General features: G+C 57.2%; 1 protein-coding gene across 23 annotated transcripts in view; it reads right to left on the reverse strand.

Moving 5' to 3' along the window:
- The window catches only part of ARHGAP39 (Rho GTPase activating protein 39), a 74,062-nt gene that overhangs the window by 9,782 nt on the left and 48,788 nt on the right, over positions 1-15,492 (reverse strand). For all 23 annotated transcript variants that reach the window (XR_004481004.2, XR_004481003.2, XR_004481002.2 and 20 more), the window contains 3 exons: positions 14,907-14,990; positions 5,566-6,925; positions 3,167-3,728 (listed from right to left, as the gene is read on the reverse strand). Coding sequence is in view for 17 of the 23 variants with exons in the window: in XM_049700636.1 (XP_049556593.1) it covers positions 3,167-3,728; positions 5,566-6,925; positions 14,907-14,990 (2,006 nt within the window). In the remaining 6 variants the exon portion in view is untranslated. The remainder of the gene's footprint in view (positions 1-3,166; positions 3,729-5,565; positions 6,926-14,906; positions 14,991-15,492) is intronic.

A 15,492-nucleotide genomic window follows, 5' to 3' on the forward strand; every position in this document is an offset into this window, starting at 1 on the left:
ATTGTAGCTGCTTTGCTTCCTAAACAGACCTTCAACTAGTCCTTTTGTTTTCAGCTCCGTGGTCACTCCCACTTCCATACCACTGCTGGAGGAAGCTGGCTCCACCCACTGCTGCGCTTTTTAGGGTTTGCTACTTGCTTCGACTTGTCAGCTTCCCCACCACCTGCTTGGGATCCACGTTTCTTGGTCGGCCAAGTCAGTTTCCAGCCACTTGTCCATATGCTTTTCAGCTTCCAAAGCATAGTTGTTCTTCCTCTTCCATTCTCTTTGTCCTGGTGGGTTTTAGTATTTTTTATTGTGATAAATTATACGTAACATAAAATCTGCTACCTTAACCATTTTTAATTGTACAGTTCAGGGTATTAATTACATTCATATTACTGTGCAATCATCACCACCATCCATCTCCAGCACTTCTTCATCTCCCAAAATGGGAAGTCTGTACGAATCAAACAACTCTCCATGTCTCCCTCCCCGTAACCCATGGCACCCACCATTCTGCATGAACTTGACTACTCTAGGGACCTCATACAGTTATCTGTCTGATTCGTGCAGTATTTGTCTTTTTGGGTCTGCCTTATCTCACTCACCATAATGTTTTCAGGATTCAGCCATGTTGTAGCCTGTGCCAGAAGTTCCTTCCCTATTAGGCTGAATAATTCCATTATGTGTACAGATGACACTTTATTTATCTATTCATCCATCAATGGACACCTGGGCTGCTTTCTACCTCTTGGCTATTGTGAATATGCTGCTATGAACATGGGTGTACAAATATCTGTTCATGCTCCTGCTTTCAATTCTTTTGGGTATATACCCACAAGTGGAATTGCTGAGTCCTATGATAATTCTATTTTTAATCCTTTGAGAAACTGCCATTCTGTTTCCATAGTGGCTGCAGCATTTTACATTTCCTTGTGAGGTTTCTTTTTCTGCCTTTAAAAAATTCCTTCACTGTTCTTTATCGTGAGTTCAGGGTGGAATGCAAGTAAATGCACGTGATCGTCCTGCCATCTTCACCTGGAAGGCAGCGTCTTGCTGTGAAGGCACATGTAGCCCTCAGGGTCTGCAGCCTTCCCGTGTGCTCTTTGCGGAGCATCCCTGCGATGCCTGTGCTGACAGCACGCTTAGGGAAGTCCAGGGCAGAAGGGCTGTGGAGTCACCTGGTGGTGGCTGGTACAAAGGTGTGACCACGTGCGAGCCGAGGCTAAGCCAGGGGGTGGGGTCACGTGAATTGGGGTTCACTGTGCGGTACCTTGTTCCCTCGGAGTGGTGACCACACAGCAGATGTCAAACACGTGCTGGCAGATGAATCAAAAGCTTCTGAGGCCAAGGCAGACAGTGTGGTTCAGGGTGAGGCCCCACACACGGGAGCCAGCTCAGCTCTGCCCCCGTTGGTGCTCCCAGGATGGACTGCATTTCCTTTTTCTAAGCACAGGCTAGGTCTTCTGGGCTGATGGGGCCTGCCCTCCTGACTGGCAGCCGGCACCCATGTTCTCGACAGGGGCCGGTGGGAGGGAGATCGAGGCCTCTCCTCTGGGCTCAGTGACGAGCAGGGCCTGGCAGAAAACGCCCACCCAGGAGTGGGTCTCAGGGCTGGAGACAGGGCTTTGGCTGGAGGGCAACCCTGTGCCACAGATGTAAGACCAGATCCCACAGACACAGAACCCTGCTGGCGGGACCACACAGACCCAGCGTGGTCTGTGGGCAGAGACCACCGGGGCCTCAAAACCATGACTACCAGGCTGCAGCTCGGTTCTCTCAGTCTGGCTCCTATCGCACAGACACTAGGGCGAAAGTGCACTAACCTCCGTGCAAAACCGCAACGTCCAGCTCTCCATGGACGCCCCAGCCAGAGCGGGCACAGCCTGGAGCCTCTGGCCTCTGTCCGCGGCTCACTCACCTTTCACTCAGCAAGCACTCCTGGGGCCCCCGAGGGCTGTGTGCTGAGCGGCGGACACACACTTCCAAACCTCCAGCTCACGGCAGGGACGTTTCAAGACCTTTTTGGAAGAGGCTGAGGTGAACCATGAAGCCACTGGGGGCCCACCTGCTCCTGGGAAGGTCTGAGAAGACAGAGGCAGGTCCAGGCTGCCCGCTTCGTCCAGGGAGCCCCCTGGGGAGACCCGTCTGCAGTGTTCGGCGATCCTGCTTCAAAAACTGCAAGCCTGAGCAAACATTTCACGGCTTCCAAGATCTGCCCCTAAACGGCTGGTGTGCTGGACGGTGCCTATGCTTCACAAACCTTCCCCGGGCCCCCCACTGCCCTGCAGCCCTCATCACTGTGTGCACAGGCCTCAGCCCCCCACACCTGGGCTGGGGCAAAGCCCTGGCTAGACCAGCATGGATGGCCGCTCCCACCGAGCAATCTTGGGCACGGCAGACACTCACGGACACGGACACGGGGCGGCAGACGGCCTGCTGCGCTGGCAGGCGCTGCCTGCAGCTCCACCCCCATGCTCACTCTGCCCAGCCCAAGGCGAGCACCGCCGGGCTGGCGGGACCGTGGCCCAGAGTCCTCCCCAAGGAAGGCCAAGCCGGGGCCCACACAGACCTGACGCATGGCCTTCGGGAACCCCAGGCAGCCGTCAGCAGGCTGCTGTCCATGGTGGTCCCAACCTCTGAACGCCTGAGGCGGCTCAGGCCAGCTCAGCTCACAGCACCTCAACAGCCTATGGCACAGACCCCTCAGACCCAGCGCTGGGCCAGGGCGCCCATGTCCCTCACCGCCCTCAGAAGCCCCCCTGCGATGGCCACAAGGCATAGTGCGAGCCTGGCCAGGGCAAACGCTCTAAGTGCACACAGGCTGACTGGCCTCCCTGCCCTCGTCAGGCAGGGTGACCAGGACGGTAGCCTCAGAGTGGAGTGGATGCCGGCTGGCGGAGACATGGGTGCAATGGGTCCTCAAGCAGACCCCCACCTGTCAGCCCGTGGCCAGGGAGGGACCCTGTGCCACAACTGCCTGTGGCTCTTCTCAGGGCCTCAGTGCCGAGAAGGGGCTGCCTGAGGACCCCGCATCCCGGTGGAGGCCAAGGATGTGCCCCTCCGGGAGATGCTGTGTTTGTGTACCTGCTGCTGCCAGGTGCCACCCAGCGCAGACGGAAGCTCTAGCCGCAGCCTGTACTTGAGCTGGTGGCAGAGCCCAGGGGTCCTGTCTGGGTCTTACCTTTGGTGTCGTTGACGGGGTCCATGTGCCGGTAGATGTAGCCCTCCAGGTAGGAGTGGAACTTGGGCGTGGGCGGGAAGAAGGCCAGGCAGATGGCCATGAGCTCCCAGCCGCGGGCCAGGCTCTCGAGGCGGAAGTTCTCGGTGGTCTGCCGGCACAGCTGGATGTAGAGCTCGTCCCGCAGGCCCTGCACACTCCAGCCCTTGGTGGCGATCTCCAGGGCCACGTGCAGCGGGTCGGCCTTGGCGCGCCGGTCGCCCATGTACATCTGGATCAGCTTGAAGACCTCACAGGCCTCCTTCTTCACGTGGCGGTCGCTGGTCACGATCATGGGCTTCTTGATAGACTCGCTGCTCCATGCCAGCATGTTGGCAATGGACACCTTCCGCCGGAAGAGGCCCTGTGTGTGTTTGTTGAAGTGCTTGGAGGCCCAGTTCTCGATGTCAGTCTCCGAGGACGGCTTGCGAAGTGTGAAGGTGGGGAACACGCAGCTGGCGCTGGGCATCACGCTCCGGGTCTGCCGGCTGCTCTCGAACTGGGCGCAGGTGCCGAGGTCCTCAGACTGGGGAGGACAGGGGGGCTGTGAGGGGGTGGGGGCCCCACGTGACCCAGCCAGGTGAGAGATGTGGCCCCCCTACCCCAAGCGGGACCTGAAGCTGCTGTAGGAAAGAGGCCTGGGCGGGGTGGGGTGGGGTGGGGTGAGGCCGGGCCTGGGCTTCCAGCTCTGCACCTTGTACTGGTCTAACAGGGACCCAGAGAAGCCCTCCCTCTGACTTTTACCCTGCGGGCTTGGCCTCCGGGAGGTGCCTGCCCTGGTCTGGAGACCGAGGTTTGGGGGTGGCCAGCATGGGTCTGGGGGCAGGAGGGAGCCGCGCATGTGTCTCGTCAGCTTCTTGGGCTGCCGTAGCCCCAGGTAGGAGAGGGCCCGGGGACGCTGCATCCCCAGTGCTCACAGGGCTCTCCCCAGGCAGGGAGCTGGACCGCGCGTGGATGTAGGAAGGTGCTGCCTCCTACTGGCCTTGCCGCGGCTGTTTGGCTTCTGCTGGTTCAGATGGAAGGTCAGCCCCACAAAGCAGCAGAAACCCCCAGATGTAACATTTGACAGAGAAACAAATGTCTCTGGGCCACAACGGCTGCACCCTTTTCCCCAACAAAGATCGCGTTTGGAGTCTCGGGCATCGGGAAGAGCGACGCCATGCAGAGGGGCAGAGCCAGGCCTGAGAGGGCCGTGGGCTGCGGCCCTCCGCTCCCATGATGCTGGGAAGGGAGAGCGTTGCCCCAAGCCGCACCCCCACCCCCGCCACCAACAGCCTCCACGTACCTGCACTCAGATAACAGCCCCTCACCCAACACTCTTTAGGGGCTCCTGTCCCCTCTGTCTGGGAGGTGGGCTCTCGTCCCCAAACCCGTGCTGGCCTCCCCAACCCTTGGTCTTGAAAGCAGGGAAGGTACCTCCCTGGGCAGCGCCAGGAGTGGACCTCCATCAGGCCCCTGGAGCCCACGCGTCCTGCTGTCCAGGTCACACGCTGGGAGCTGGGTGCCCCAGGACGCAGCTGTTCACACTCCACCTACCACCTGCCCCCCCCGCCTCTTCCCATCTGTCCTGATGTCCTCCTGTGTTACAAGCCACAGACAGAAATGCTGCTCTGAGCTCTCCAGTCTGGAGGAACACTAAGTGCCCCGGGGAATGCTGGCCACCTAAGATGCCATAGTTCTTGGGCATGTCTTCCCCACCAGGACTGGGGGTGGACATGAGGATCCTGACCCCGGGAGGCCCTGTGGCCACTGCCAGCTCTGAGCAGAGGCCAGGGCAGACCCTCAGCCTTGGCTTCAGGCAGCAGACTGGTGTGAAAGGTCAGGGACCAGGAGGTGAGAACGAGGATACTGGGCCACACCAAGCCCTGGGCACCATGCTCCTTGCACGCAACCGGGACAGAAGGTGCACAAGGATCCCCAGGGCCTGATGGATACCCACACCCAGCACTGAGCAGGGAAGACACCGCAGGCTGGGCTTCTGCCTTGGCTCCAGCTGCAGTGTGGGGTTCTGGGAGCCACCTGGGGCTTGCTGAATGTGTCCTGGCCCCAGGCTCTGAGCCACCCAAGGAGCGCCTGGTGCTCTACCTGCACAGCTCCTCACCCGAGAGCCATTCACAGGTGGAAGAACAGAGGCTCAGGGCTCAGTGGGCAGGTGGCGGCCTCTGTGGCCTGGAATCAGGACATGGCCTCTAGCCCCCTGGTGACGTGGCAGCACTGCGGGGCCTGGCCAGCAGCCGAGGTAAGAGACCCCCGTGCTGGCAGAGGCCTGGGGGGCATCTACCGTCTGTCCTCACTCACGCCTGCTGGGAACCGTGAAGCCACACCACCCCTGCCCGGGGACCCGGCCGCGGCCCGGCCCCTACCTGAGAGGGGTGGAGGTAGGGCTCCGGGGAGGCCAGGCTGGTCTGCACAGACACGCTCTTCTCGAGCAGGGCCTGGGGGAAGGCGAGCCGGTCCGAGGCGGCCCTCTGCCAGTGCTTTTTGCTCTCCTGCTGGGCCAGCGCCTCATCCTCGCTGAAGGCACGCACCACAGGCCCAGGCATGGGCAGCGGCACGGCCCCGTCGCTCTCGTAGCCCGAGCCGTCCTGCTGTGAGTCCCAGCTGCCCCTCTGCTTCATGTGCAAGCGGGCCTGCTGTGCCTCCCAGGCCAGCCGGGCCTGAGCCAGGAAGGGCTCGGCCTCGCCCCGGGTCCCGTCCCCCTCACGCGCCTCGCCCTCTGCACGCCTTGTGGGCGCCAGGCTGGGGCCGCACAGGGGCCGCTCCTCGGTCAGGGGCTGCTGGCCAAGCGGGTCGCGGTCCCCGGGGCCCTCGGTGGGCAGGGCGCTGGGGGTGTGGCACGCAGAGGGGTTCCTGCTCTTCCTCTTTCGTGTGCTGGGGGAGCAGCCCGTCGAGGACATGGTGTCCTGCTGGCTGGACCAGGACATGGCATCGTCCTGGGCCTGGGGTAGTGGCATGGGCGGCTGGGCGGACCGCAGCTCGGGCCCCTCCATGCTGCTGTAGTCCCCGGACGTGACCCCCAGGCGCTGGTCGCGCAGCAGGCAAGGGCTGGGCTGCAGGGAGAGGGAGCCGCCGCCTGGGTGGGGCGAGTACTTGTGCCTCGGGCCCGCGCGCAGCTTGGGGCTGGAGCCGGCCTGCTCCACATACACCAGCTGGCGGACATACTCCTTGCCAGCCGGGCTGTACTCCAGGCTCAGGTAGCGCTCGGGGCACTTCTGCCTGGTGAGCACCAGCTGCTGGTAGGGCGACGCCGAGGCCTGCTTGGGCGGCTTGCGGCTGGGAGACCGCCGAGGCGAGCTGGCCTGATAGCCCCCGCCGGCCTCAAACTGCACATCCATGGGGGGCTCGTCATAGATGGGGGCCTGGTACTCCACGGGGGGCTCTTCGTAGAGGGGGGGCTCGTAGGCGTAACGCGGGGAGGACGGCTGAGAGTCGGCGGCGGGCTTGCGGGGCTGGGCCAGCAGTGGGGAGCAGCTCCCCAGCTCAGCCCTCTTCAGGAAGGGTGACGGCCTCCGCTCTGAGAAGAAGACAGGGCCGTCCGCGTCGGAGGTGAAGGTCTGTAGGCTGGGCGAGTGCTGTCCCCCAGAGGGTCTGCGGGAGCGACCCCTGGGCTGGCTGTCCAGGGGGTAGCCGTTGCCCTGGGGGGAAAGGAAGCTGGGCTCCCTGTCGGCAACTTTGATGAGCATGCGCTCCTTGGTGCCCGAGTTCCAGCGGAGCGAGGAGGTCCTGGTGGGGGCGGGGGGGGGCGGTGCAGTACAGGTTACCTGGGGAGGTCCTGGGGGTGGGCAGGTTACCTGGGGAAGTCCTGGGGGGAACAGGTTACCCAGGGAGGTCTTGGGGGGGGCAGGTTACCCAGGGAGGTCCTGGGGGGGGCAGGTTACCTGGGGAAGTCCTGGGGGGAACAGGTTACCCAGGGAGGTCTTGGGGGGGTCAGGTTACCTGAGGAGGTCCTGGGGGGAACAGGTTACCGAGGAGAGGAGGAAATCTGACCCCTTTGCCAGCCTGGACCCATTACCCACCTGCTGACCTCATGGGTGTCTGAGGTCAGGGCCCAGAGGCCTGGTCATTTCTCACTGTCCTCTTCAAACCCGCCCCCCGGGGGCTGCAGGCTGTGGGGGCCTGGTGCCTCCTGGGGCTCCCAGCAGCGAGCTCTGCACTCTTCATAGGCCCTGACCTCTGGTCACTGCAGCCTAGAGTAAGCTGCCCTCCTGGCCTGGGAACTCCCCTCACACATTTCCCTGCAGCCTTCCCCTCTGGGGGCTCTCCTGATCCGGGAGCTTCCCCCAGACCCCAGCTGCTGCCCACGGCAACACTCCCTGCCAGGGCCTCTGTGAGTGTCTCTGCTCTGGTCCCACGCTAGAACCAGGCACAGAACTATTTCTGTAAGGAAGAGCCAGGAGGGGGACCTCCCAGGGGCCTCTCTAGCTTTGGAATCTATGAGTACTCGCCTGCAGGCCTCACTCCCGGCCTCGGCACCTGCCTGTATTCCTACCAGGGGTGGCCAACACATCCCTTGTGCATCAGCATCTCAGGCCTTGGATTTCAACCACAGAGGCTCCTGTGAACTCCAAAAAGGCTAACTGCCCTCCTCTGACTGCCCACACACACAGTCGGTACTCTGCACCTGACAGAGAGACGATAAAACTGTCCCCCAGTTCCTGAGAAAGCCTGCATCAGGCTAAGGGAGAGCTGGGGAGCTGTGGGGCCCAAATCACGGCCCCGCCACCGAGCGCAGGGGGCCACCCAAGACGCTCAGCCTCTTCTGAGCCTCACTTGCCTGGTGACATGAGTGACACTGCCCCTCGGGATACACGGACTTGACCACACACCATATCCGCCCACTGAAGGTCTGCACCACGTCCCACAGCTGTACCAGCCACGACAGGCCGGACCAAGTCCCAGAGAGATGAGTGGAGCTATCCTCTGCCACCTGCTCCCCCACCCCAAGAGACTCCTGGCTGCTTTAAAGATTTTCCTTTTACATTATTTATTTATTTATTTATTTATTTATTTATTTGTCGGCCGCATTGGATCTTTGTTGCTGTGTGCGGGCTTTCTCTAGTTGCAGCGAGCCGGGGTACTCTTCGTTGCGGTGCGCGGGCTTCCCGTTGTGGTGGCTTCTCTTGTTGCGGAGCACGGGCTCTAGGCACGCGGGCTCAGTAGTTGTGGCTCGTGGGCTCAGTAGCTGTGGCTCGTGGGCTCTAGGTGCGTGGGCTCAGTAGTTGCGGAGCACGGGCTCTAGGTGCGTGGGCTCAGTAGTTGTGGCTCGCGGGCTCTAGAACACAGGCTCAGTAGTTGTGGCGCACGGACTTAGTTGCTCTGTGGCATGTGGGATCTTCCCGGACCAGGGCTTGAACCCGTGTCCCCTGCACTGGCGGGTGGATTCTTAACCACTGTGCCACGAGGGGAGTCCCTTTGGCCCATTTTAAAATCAGGTTGTTTTCTTACTGCTGGGGTTTAAGAGTTCTTTGTATATTTCAGATAACAGTCCTTTATCATTTGTGTCTTTTGCAAACATTTTCTCCCAGTCTATGGCTTGTCTGCTCATTCGCTTGACACTGTCTTTCGCAGAGCAGAAATTTTTAATTTTAATGAAGTCCGGCTTATCAATTGTTTCTTTCATGAATCATGCCTTGGATGTTGTACCTAAAAAGTCACTGCCAAACCCAAGGTCATCTGGGTTTTCTCCTCCATTACCTTCTAGGAGTTAGTTTTGTGTTTTACATTTAGGTCTGTGATCCATTTTGAGTTAATTTCCATGAAGGGTGTAAGGAATGTGTCCAGATTCATTTTCTTGCCTGTGAACGTTCAGTTGTTCCAGCACCATCTGTTGAAGAGACCATCTTTGCTCCGTTGCATTGCCTTTGCCCCTTTGTCAAAGATTACTTGACTATATTTATGGGGCTCTATTGGTTGTTTCTCCAGTCTATTCTATTTATCTATCTATTCTTTTACCAATACCACACTGTCGTGATGATGGTAGCTTTATAGTAAGTCTTGAACTCGGGTAGTATTATTCCTCCAACTTTGTTCTCCTTGAATATTGTGTTGGCTGTTCTGTATCTTTTGCCTCTCCATAGAAATGTTTTTTAACATCTTTATTGGAGTATAATTGCTTTACAATGGTGTGTTTTCCATAGAAATTTTATTATCGCTTTGTCAATATCCACAGAACAACCTGCTGGGATGCTGACTGAGACTGCACTGAACATATAGATCAAGTTGGGAAGAGGTGACATCTTACTCCATTTATTTAGTTCTCCCTTGATATCTTTCATCAGAATTTTACAGTTTTTCTCACATAGATTTTTCACATATTTTGTTAGATTTATACCTGTTTCATTTGGGGGGGATATTAATGTCAATGCTATTGATTTTAACTTCAAATTCCACTTGTTCATTGCTAGTATATAGGAAAGCAATTGACTTCTGTATGTTTAGCTTATATCCTACAACCTTGCTATAATCACTTAGTTCTAGGAGTTTGTCAATTCTTTAGGATTTTCTACATAGATGATCATGTCATCTGTAGACAGGGACAGTTTTATTTTTTCCTTCCCAATCCGCATACCTTTTATTTCTTTTTCTTGTGTTACTGCATTAGCAAGGACTTCCAATACGATGCTGAAAAGCAGAGGTCAGAAGGGAAACCCTCGTCTTGCTCCTGGTCTTAGTGGGAAAGCTTTGACCTTCTCACTCCTAAGTGTGATGTTGGCTGTAAATTTTTTATAGAAATTCTTCATCAGGTTAAGGAAGTTCCTCTCTAGTTCCTAGTTTACTGAGGGTTTTTTTTTTAAATCATGAATGGGTGTTGGATTTTTGCCAAATGCTTTTTCTGCATCGGCTGATACGATCATGGATTTTTCTTCTTTGGCCTATTGATGTAATGGAGTATTACTGATTCTCAAATGTTGAACCAACCTTGCATAACTAGGATAAATCCCACTTGGTCATGGTGTGTAATTCTTTCTATACAGTGGTGGATTTGATTTGCTAATATTTTGTTGAGGATTTTTATATCCATGTTCATGAGAGAGACTGGTCTGTAATTTTCTTGTAATGTGTTTTTCTAATTTTGATATTAGCGTAATACTGACCTCATAGAATGAGTTAGGAAGTATTCCCTCTGCTTCTATCCTTTGAAAGAGACTGTAGAGAACTGCTATAATTTCTTCCATAAATGTCTGGTAGAACTCACCAGTGAACCCATCTGGGCCTGGTCCTTTCTGTTTTGGAAGATTATTAATTATTGATTCAACTTCTTTAACACATGTAGACCTATTCAGATTGTCTATTTCTTGTTATATGAGTTTTGGCAGACTGTGTCTTTTAAAGAATTGGTTTATTTCACCCAGGTTATCAAGTCTGTGTGCACAGGGCTGTTCATAGCATCCCTGTATTTTCTTTATTTTTATTTCTGTTTTTTTGGCCATGCAGCTTGCGGGATCCTAGTTCCCTGACCAAGGATCGAACCTGGGGCCCTCAGCAGTGAAGGCGCAGAGTCCCAACCACTGGACCACCAGGGAATGCCCTGTATTTTCTTTCTAATGTCCAAGGAATCTTTAGTGATATCGCTTCTTTCATTCCTGATATTAATAATTTGTGTCCTTTCTCTCTTTTTCTTAGACTGGCTACTTACTGCTTATTGGTTTTATTCATCATTTCAAAGAACCAGGTTTTCATTTCATTGATTTTTTTCCATTAATTTCCTATTTCAATTTCATTGATTTCTGCTCTAATTTTTTTTTTTTGTTTGTTTTGTTTGTTTGTTTGTTTTTGCGGTATGCGGGCCTCTCACTGCTGTGGCCTCTCCCGCTGCGGAGCACAGGCTCCGGACGCGCAGGCCCAGCGGCCATGGCTCACGGGCCCAGCCGCTCCGCGGCATGTGGGATCCTCCCAGACCGGGGCACGAACCCGTGTCCCCTGCATCGGCAGGCGGACTCCCAACCACTGCGCCACCAGGGAAGCCCCTGCTCTAATTTTTAATATCTATCTTTTCTTCTGCTTACTTTGTACTTAATTTGCTCATCTTCTCCTAGTTTCCGAGAATGAAAACTTGGATGATTGATTTTAGATCTTTCTTCTTTTCTAATATATGCACTTTTCTAATATATGCACTGATATAAATTTCCCTCTAAGTACTGCCTTTATCACACCCCACAAATTTTAAGTTGTGTTTTCATTTTTATTCAGTTCAAAATAGTTTAAAATTTCTCTTGAGATTTCTTCTTTGACCCATGTGATATTCAGAAGTGTGTTGTTTAACCTGCAAGTATCTGGGGGTTTTCCAGCTATCTTTCTGTTACTGATTTCTAGTTTAATTCCATTGTGGTCTGAGAGCAGATACTGTATTATTTCTTTTCTTTTAATTTGTTAAGCTGTGTTTTATGGCCTAGAATGTGATCTATCTTTTCTTTTTTTTTTTCTTTTTTTTTTTTTTGCGGTACGTGGGCCTCTCACTGTTGTGGCCTCTCCCGTTGCGGAGCACAGGCTCCGGACGCGCAGGCTCAGCGGCCACGGCTCACGGGCCCAGCCGCTCCGCGGCATGTGGGATCCTCCCAGACCGGGGCACGAACCCGCGTCCCCTTCATCGGCAGGCGGACTCGCAACCACTGTGCCACCAGGGGAGCCCATGTGATCTATGTTGATGAAATTATTTGATTTGGAAAAACTGCCATTTAGTATCTTGTACAAATGAATCATATTAAAGTGAGTGTCTGATGACTCCAAAATATAGACCTCTGGTGGGTCTGTTTCTACTATCTGCTTTTGTTCCTAATCAGTTCCGGCAATTTTAGACTGAAATTCTGGTGACTGTGTATGGAAAACTGTTGAGATAATTTGAGGCTCTGGTTTACTTTTGTTTCTTAGCAGGCAGCTGGGATAAGGGCAGATCGATCACCTGAATCCCATCTGGGACTGAGCTGACTGGAATTCGGGCGTCTATTCGAAGACTGGTCTACTTATGGCTCACCCTATGCCTTCGTGTAGCCTTTCAGGAGTCCCAGTAGAAACATGGAATGCTGCCAAGGTCCCCTCTGTGGCTCCTGAGGCGGTGACACGTGTGCTGGGCTGCAATGACTGCCAGACCTTGGCCACACGTCCTGGCTCCTCGGATGCCTGCAGGAATATTTGGTCTATTTTGTTCTTGTTGTACAGGCTGGTCTCAGTTAAGTGAATCCACCATCACAGAAAGGAGAAATCCCAAGCGTCTTATGAAACCAGTTGTGTAGTCTGGTCCTCCGCTTTTATCCTCTGACTGAGGCTGGGGCTTTCTGGATAAGGCCATGAGTCCTAATTACTGGGCGTGGGTGAGGCAGGACTTAGAGAACCAGAGTCAGCATGTGCAGTCAGGGTGAGAGTGAGAGGCCTCGGGCCGGGCAGCCTGCTCCTGCATGACCAGGACCAAACCCTGCAGCCTGACCTCATTACCCAGGGGAGAAGTCAGACTGCAGCAGGGCTCCACTCCCGGTTGCCGGAGGCTGCTCCCGGCCTGCCCCCCAGGCCAAGCAGGCAGAGCGGAGGGCGGAGGGCAGCAGACCCAGAGAGCCAGCTCTGGAGTCGGAGAGATCTGTGGCTGCACTCCAGGCCATTGTCCCCTGGCTGCAGGCTGTGGGAAATCACCTCCCGGCTCTGTCCCTGTGTCCTCATCAGTTCCTACGAGGATCAAACACGATGTGCAGATGCGCATACGATAAAGTCCTTAGCTCAGCACTGGCACACAGGAAACACTCAGCAACTGGGAAGCGTTATTTTGCACATCTTTTCACCCCTCGGCAGGAGGGACCCCGCCCCTCTGCGGGGCGAGGGTGGCGGGGCTGCGGCTGCGGAATGAGGAGTGTGGGAGAGTTGTCGTGTCGGGCGGAGTCCAGAGCACAGTCTACTCCAGGGCCCAGAGGGCTTCCATCGAGTCAGGGCAGAGGCCGGAACGGGGCAGCAGGAAGGAAGGTGCCCGGCAGACGGCACCCCTGGCTGAGGGCGGGTCACCCGCACAGGAGCCTCTGACTCCATCCCCAAGGCAGGCCCCGGGGTCACGGGCTCCCTGTCTTACCGGGAAACGAGGGCCGCCTGGGTCACAGAGCAGACGCCGGCCTCAACCACCCGCCCCCGCGCAGGCGGCCTCACTTCCTGCCCCACAGGCCGGCCCCTCGCAGCCCCGCAGCCTCGCAGGGCCCCCACCGCGCCCCCTCTAGCCTCCCGCCCCGCCGGCCCCTCCGTCTCCTCATGGCTCCCCAGACCAGGAGTCCCATGCTTCTCTCTCGACCCCTAACCCCCTGTTGGCTCTGCTCGGGCGGAGGCACCCAGGCGAGAGACATCGCCCTTGTTCCGAGAAGGCTTCCGGCCACGAGGGGAGAGGTGGCCTCCCACGCCCGGGGAAGTGCTGGAGCGGGCGGGCGGGGCCTCCGCTCAGCTCAGGGCAGTCGCCTGTTCTCCAAAGAAGGAGGAGACGCCTCCTCAGGGAAGCGCTGCTCCACATGCGGCCCCCAGAACCGGCAAAGGGCAGCAGGGAAGCGGGGCTGGGACGGCTGCCGCGTGGGTCTGGAGGGAAGCCTCTGCCCGAGATGCGGGTGCAGCTCACGCGCAACACGAAGAGACCACGTCAGAAAACCGGAGCCACGTGGTCCTCTGACCACCCAGCAAACCGCAGGCCCCTGACATGCCCTGCACCGGGCTGCACAGCCGCTGGCACACGGCCCCCCTCCTCAACAGTCCTTCCCGCTCTGTCTGGCTGAGGGAGCTGCTCTCACGCCCGGCCCAGGTGGCACCGGGATGGCAGGGCCAGGGCAGTGCCGGGCCACCACAGAGCAGGTGGCACGTGCGTCCCGCAGGGCCCAGGGCTGTGACGCGCAGCCGGCAAGAGCAGGACTCACTGCCCGGGAAGAAACACGTCCGGGGACCTGCCCTGCCCTGCAGCCGGGGTGAGGCCCTGCCCGTCAGCCACCGCACCCCTTTACCAAGGAGAACATGGGAGGCCACAAAACACATCTGTGGACACCACCACACCACTGGCCCCACGCAGGCCCAGATCCCTTACCACATCAACGAGCCCGGTCACCACTTGCAAGCTCAATCTCTAAACTGAGCAGACTGCCAGAGGCCCCTCGCACCTGCAAATCCCTCCACAATTCACATGAATCCTGCTGGCCTGTGCTGGGGGCACCCGGCCCGGCCCCCCTCGGCTGCAGGGCAGGTGCTCCTCCAGCCTGGACACACGAGCTGACCAAGGGATGGCCCCTGCCCAGACCGACGGCTGCTGTGCCCAGGGTCCTGAGGGTCGTATCCAGAAACCCCAACACCCTGCAAGGCCAACCCAGGGCCGAGGGAGGCGAGCCTCCTCCCTTCCCTTCGGCTGGCACCAGTCTTCCCCACGTGGCCGGGGAAACACTCCGATGTGTGGCCCGGAGCTCCCAGGGAGACCACATGCTGAAGAGCCCCCGAGGAGTCTGCCAGGGGCCAGGGCCGGTACCACAGACTCAACAGCTCCCCAAACTGCACAGTGACTGGCAGCTGCCACGCGGGCCTGGGGCCACTCTGCCCCGGCGCTGGTGGCCCTGACGACCTCTCCTCACGTTCCACTGGCTGGGGCTGGGCCCTGCGTGCTGTGCACGTCCTGCTGAGCCAGACTCTCCTCCAGCTCACCGAAGAGCTGCCAGGAAAACCATCCCCGGGTCAGGAGACAGGGCCAGGCCTGAGGCAGGGGCCCTACCTGCAGTGGAGAAGGTGGCCGTCCGCACTGTAGTCCTGGTAAATCTCATAGTCCTTCTCAAGAAGACCTCCTGACGGTGAGGAACTGAAACACAGCAAAATAAAACGGAGACGTGAACAGAAGTGCAACCATTTAGAAACACGATACATCAAAAATAACACGCCTTTCTTTCACTTTCCAGAATGTGGGTGCTGTCCTTTTAGTTTCTCATCCACAGCTCCTGCCCACAAAGTCGTCCCCTTCATCTGATCTGAGTATTTCTTGGGAACGTGGAACGGATTGAACGGACTGGAGGCCCACCGCCCTCCTACAGGGATAGCCCACTACAGCCCAGGTCCACCTCAGAGCTGGGGCTCCGGCCGATGAGCTGCGGCTGGGCCTGGGCCGGGGCTGCAACCTGAGGCAGGTGAGGCAGACACACTTCTGCTCCCACAGGGCTCACACTCCGGGTGCAGTCCACTGCAGAACGAACCAGAACCTCAGGCCACTGTAGGACCAGACCGGAAACAGCTCCAGGGATGGCTCTCTAGGGGGGTGCATCTGAGCTGTGGACAGGAAAGTGGGCCGGCAAGGGGTCGAGCTGGGC

This window comes from Orcinus orca, chromosome 17 (genome assembly GCF_937001465.1).
Source record: "Orcinus orca chromosome 17, mOrcOrc1.1, whole genome shotgun sequence".
NCBI classification, from domain to species: Eukaryota; Metazoa; Chordata; class Mammalia; order Artiodactyla; family Delphinidae; genus Orcinus; species Orcinus orca.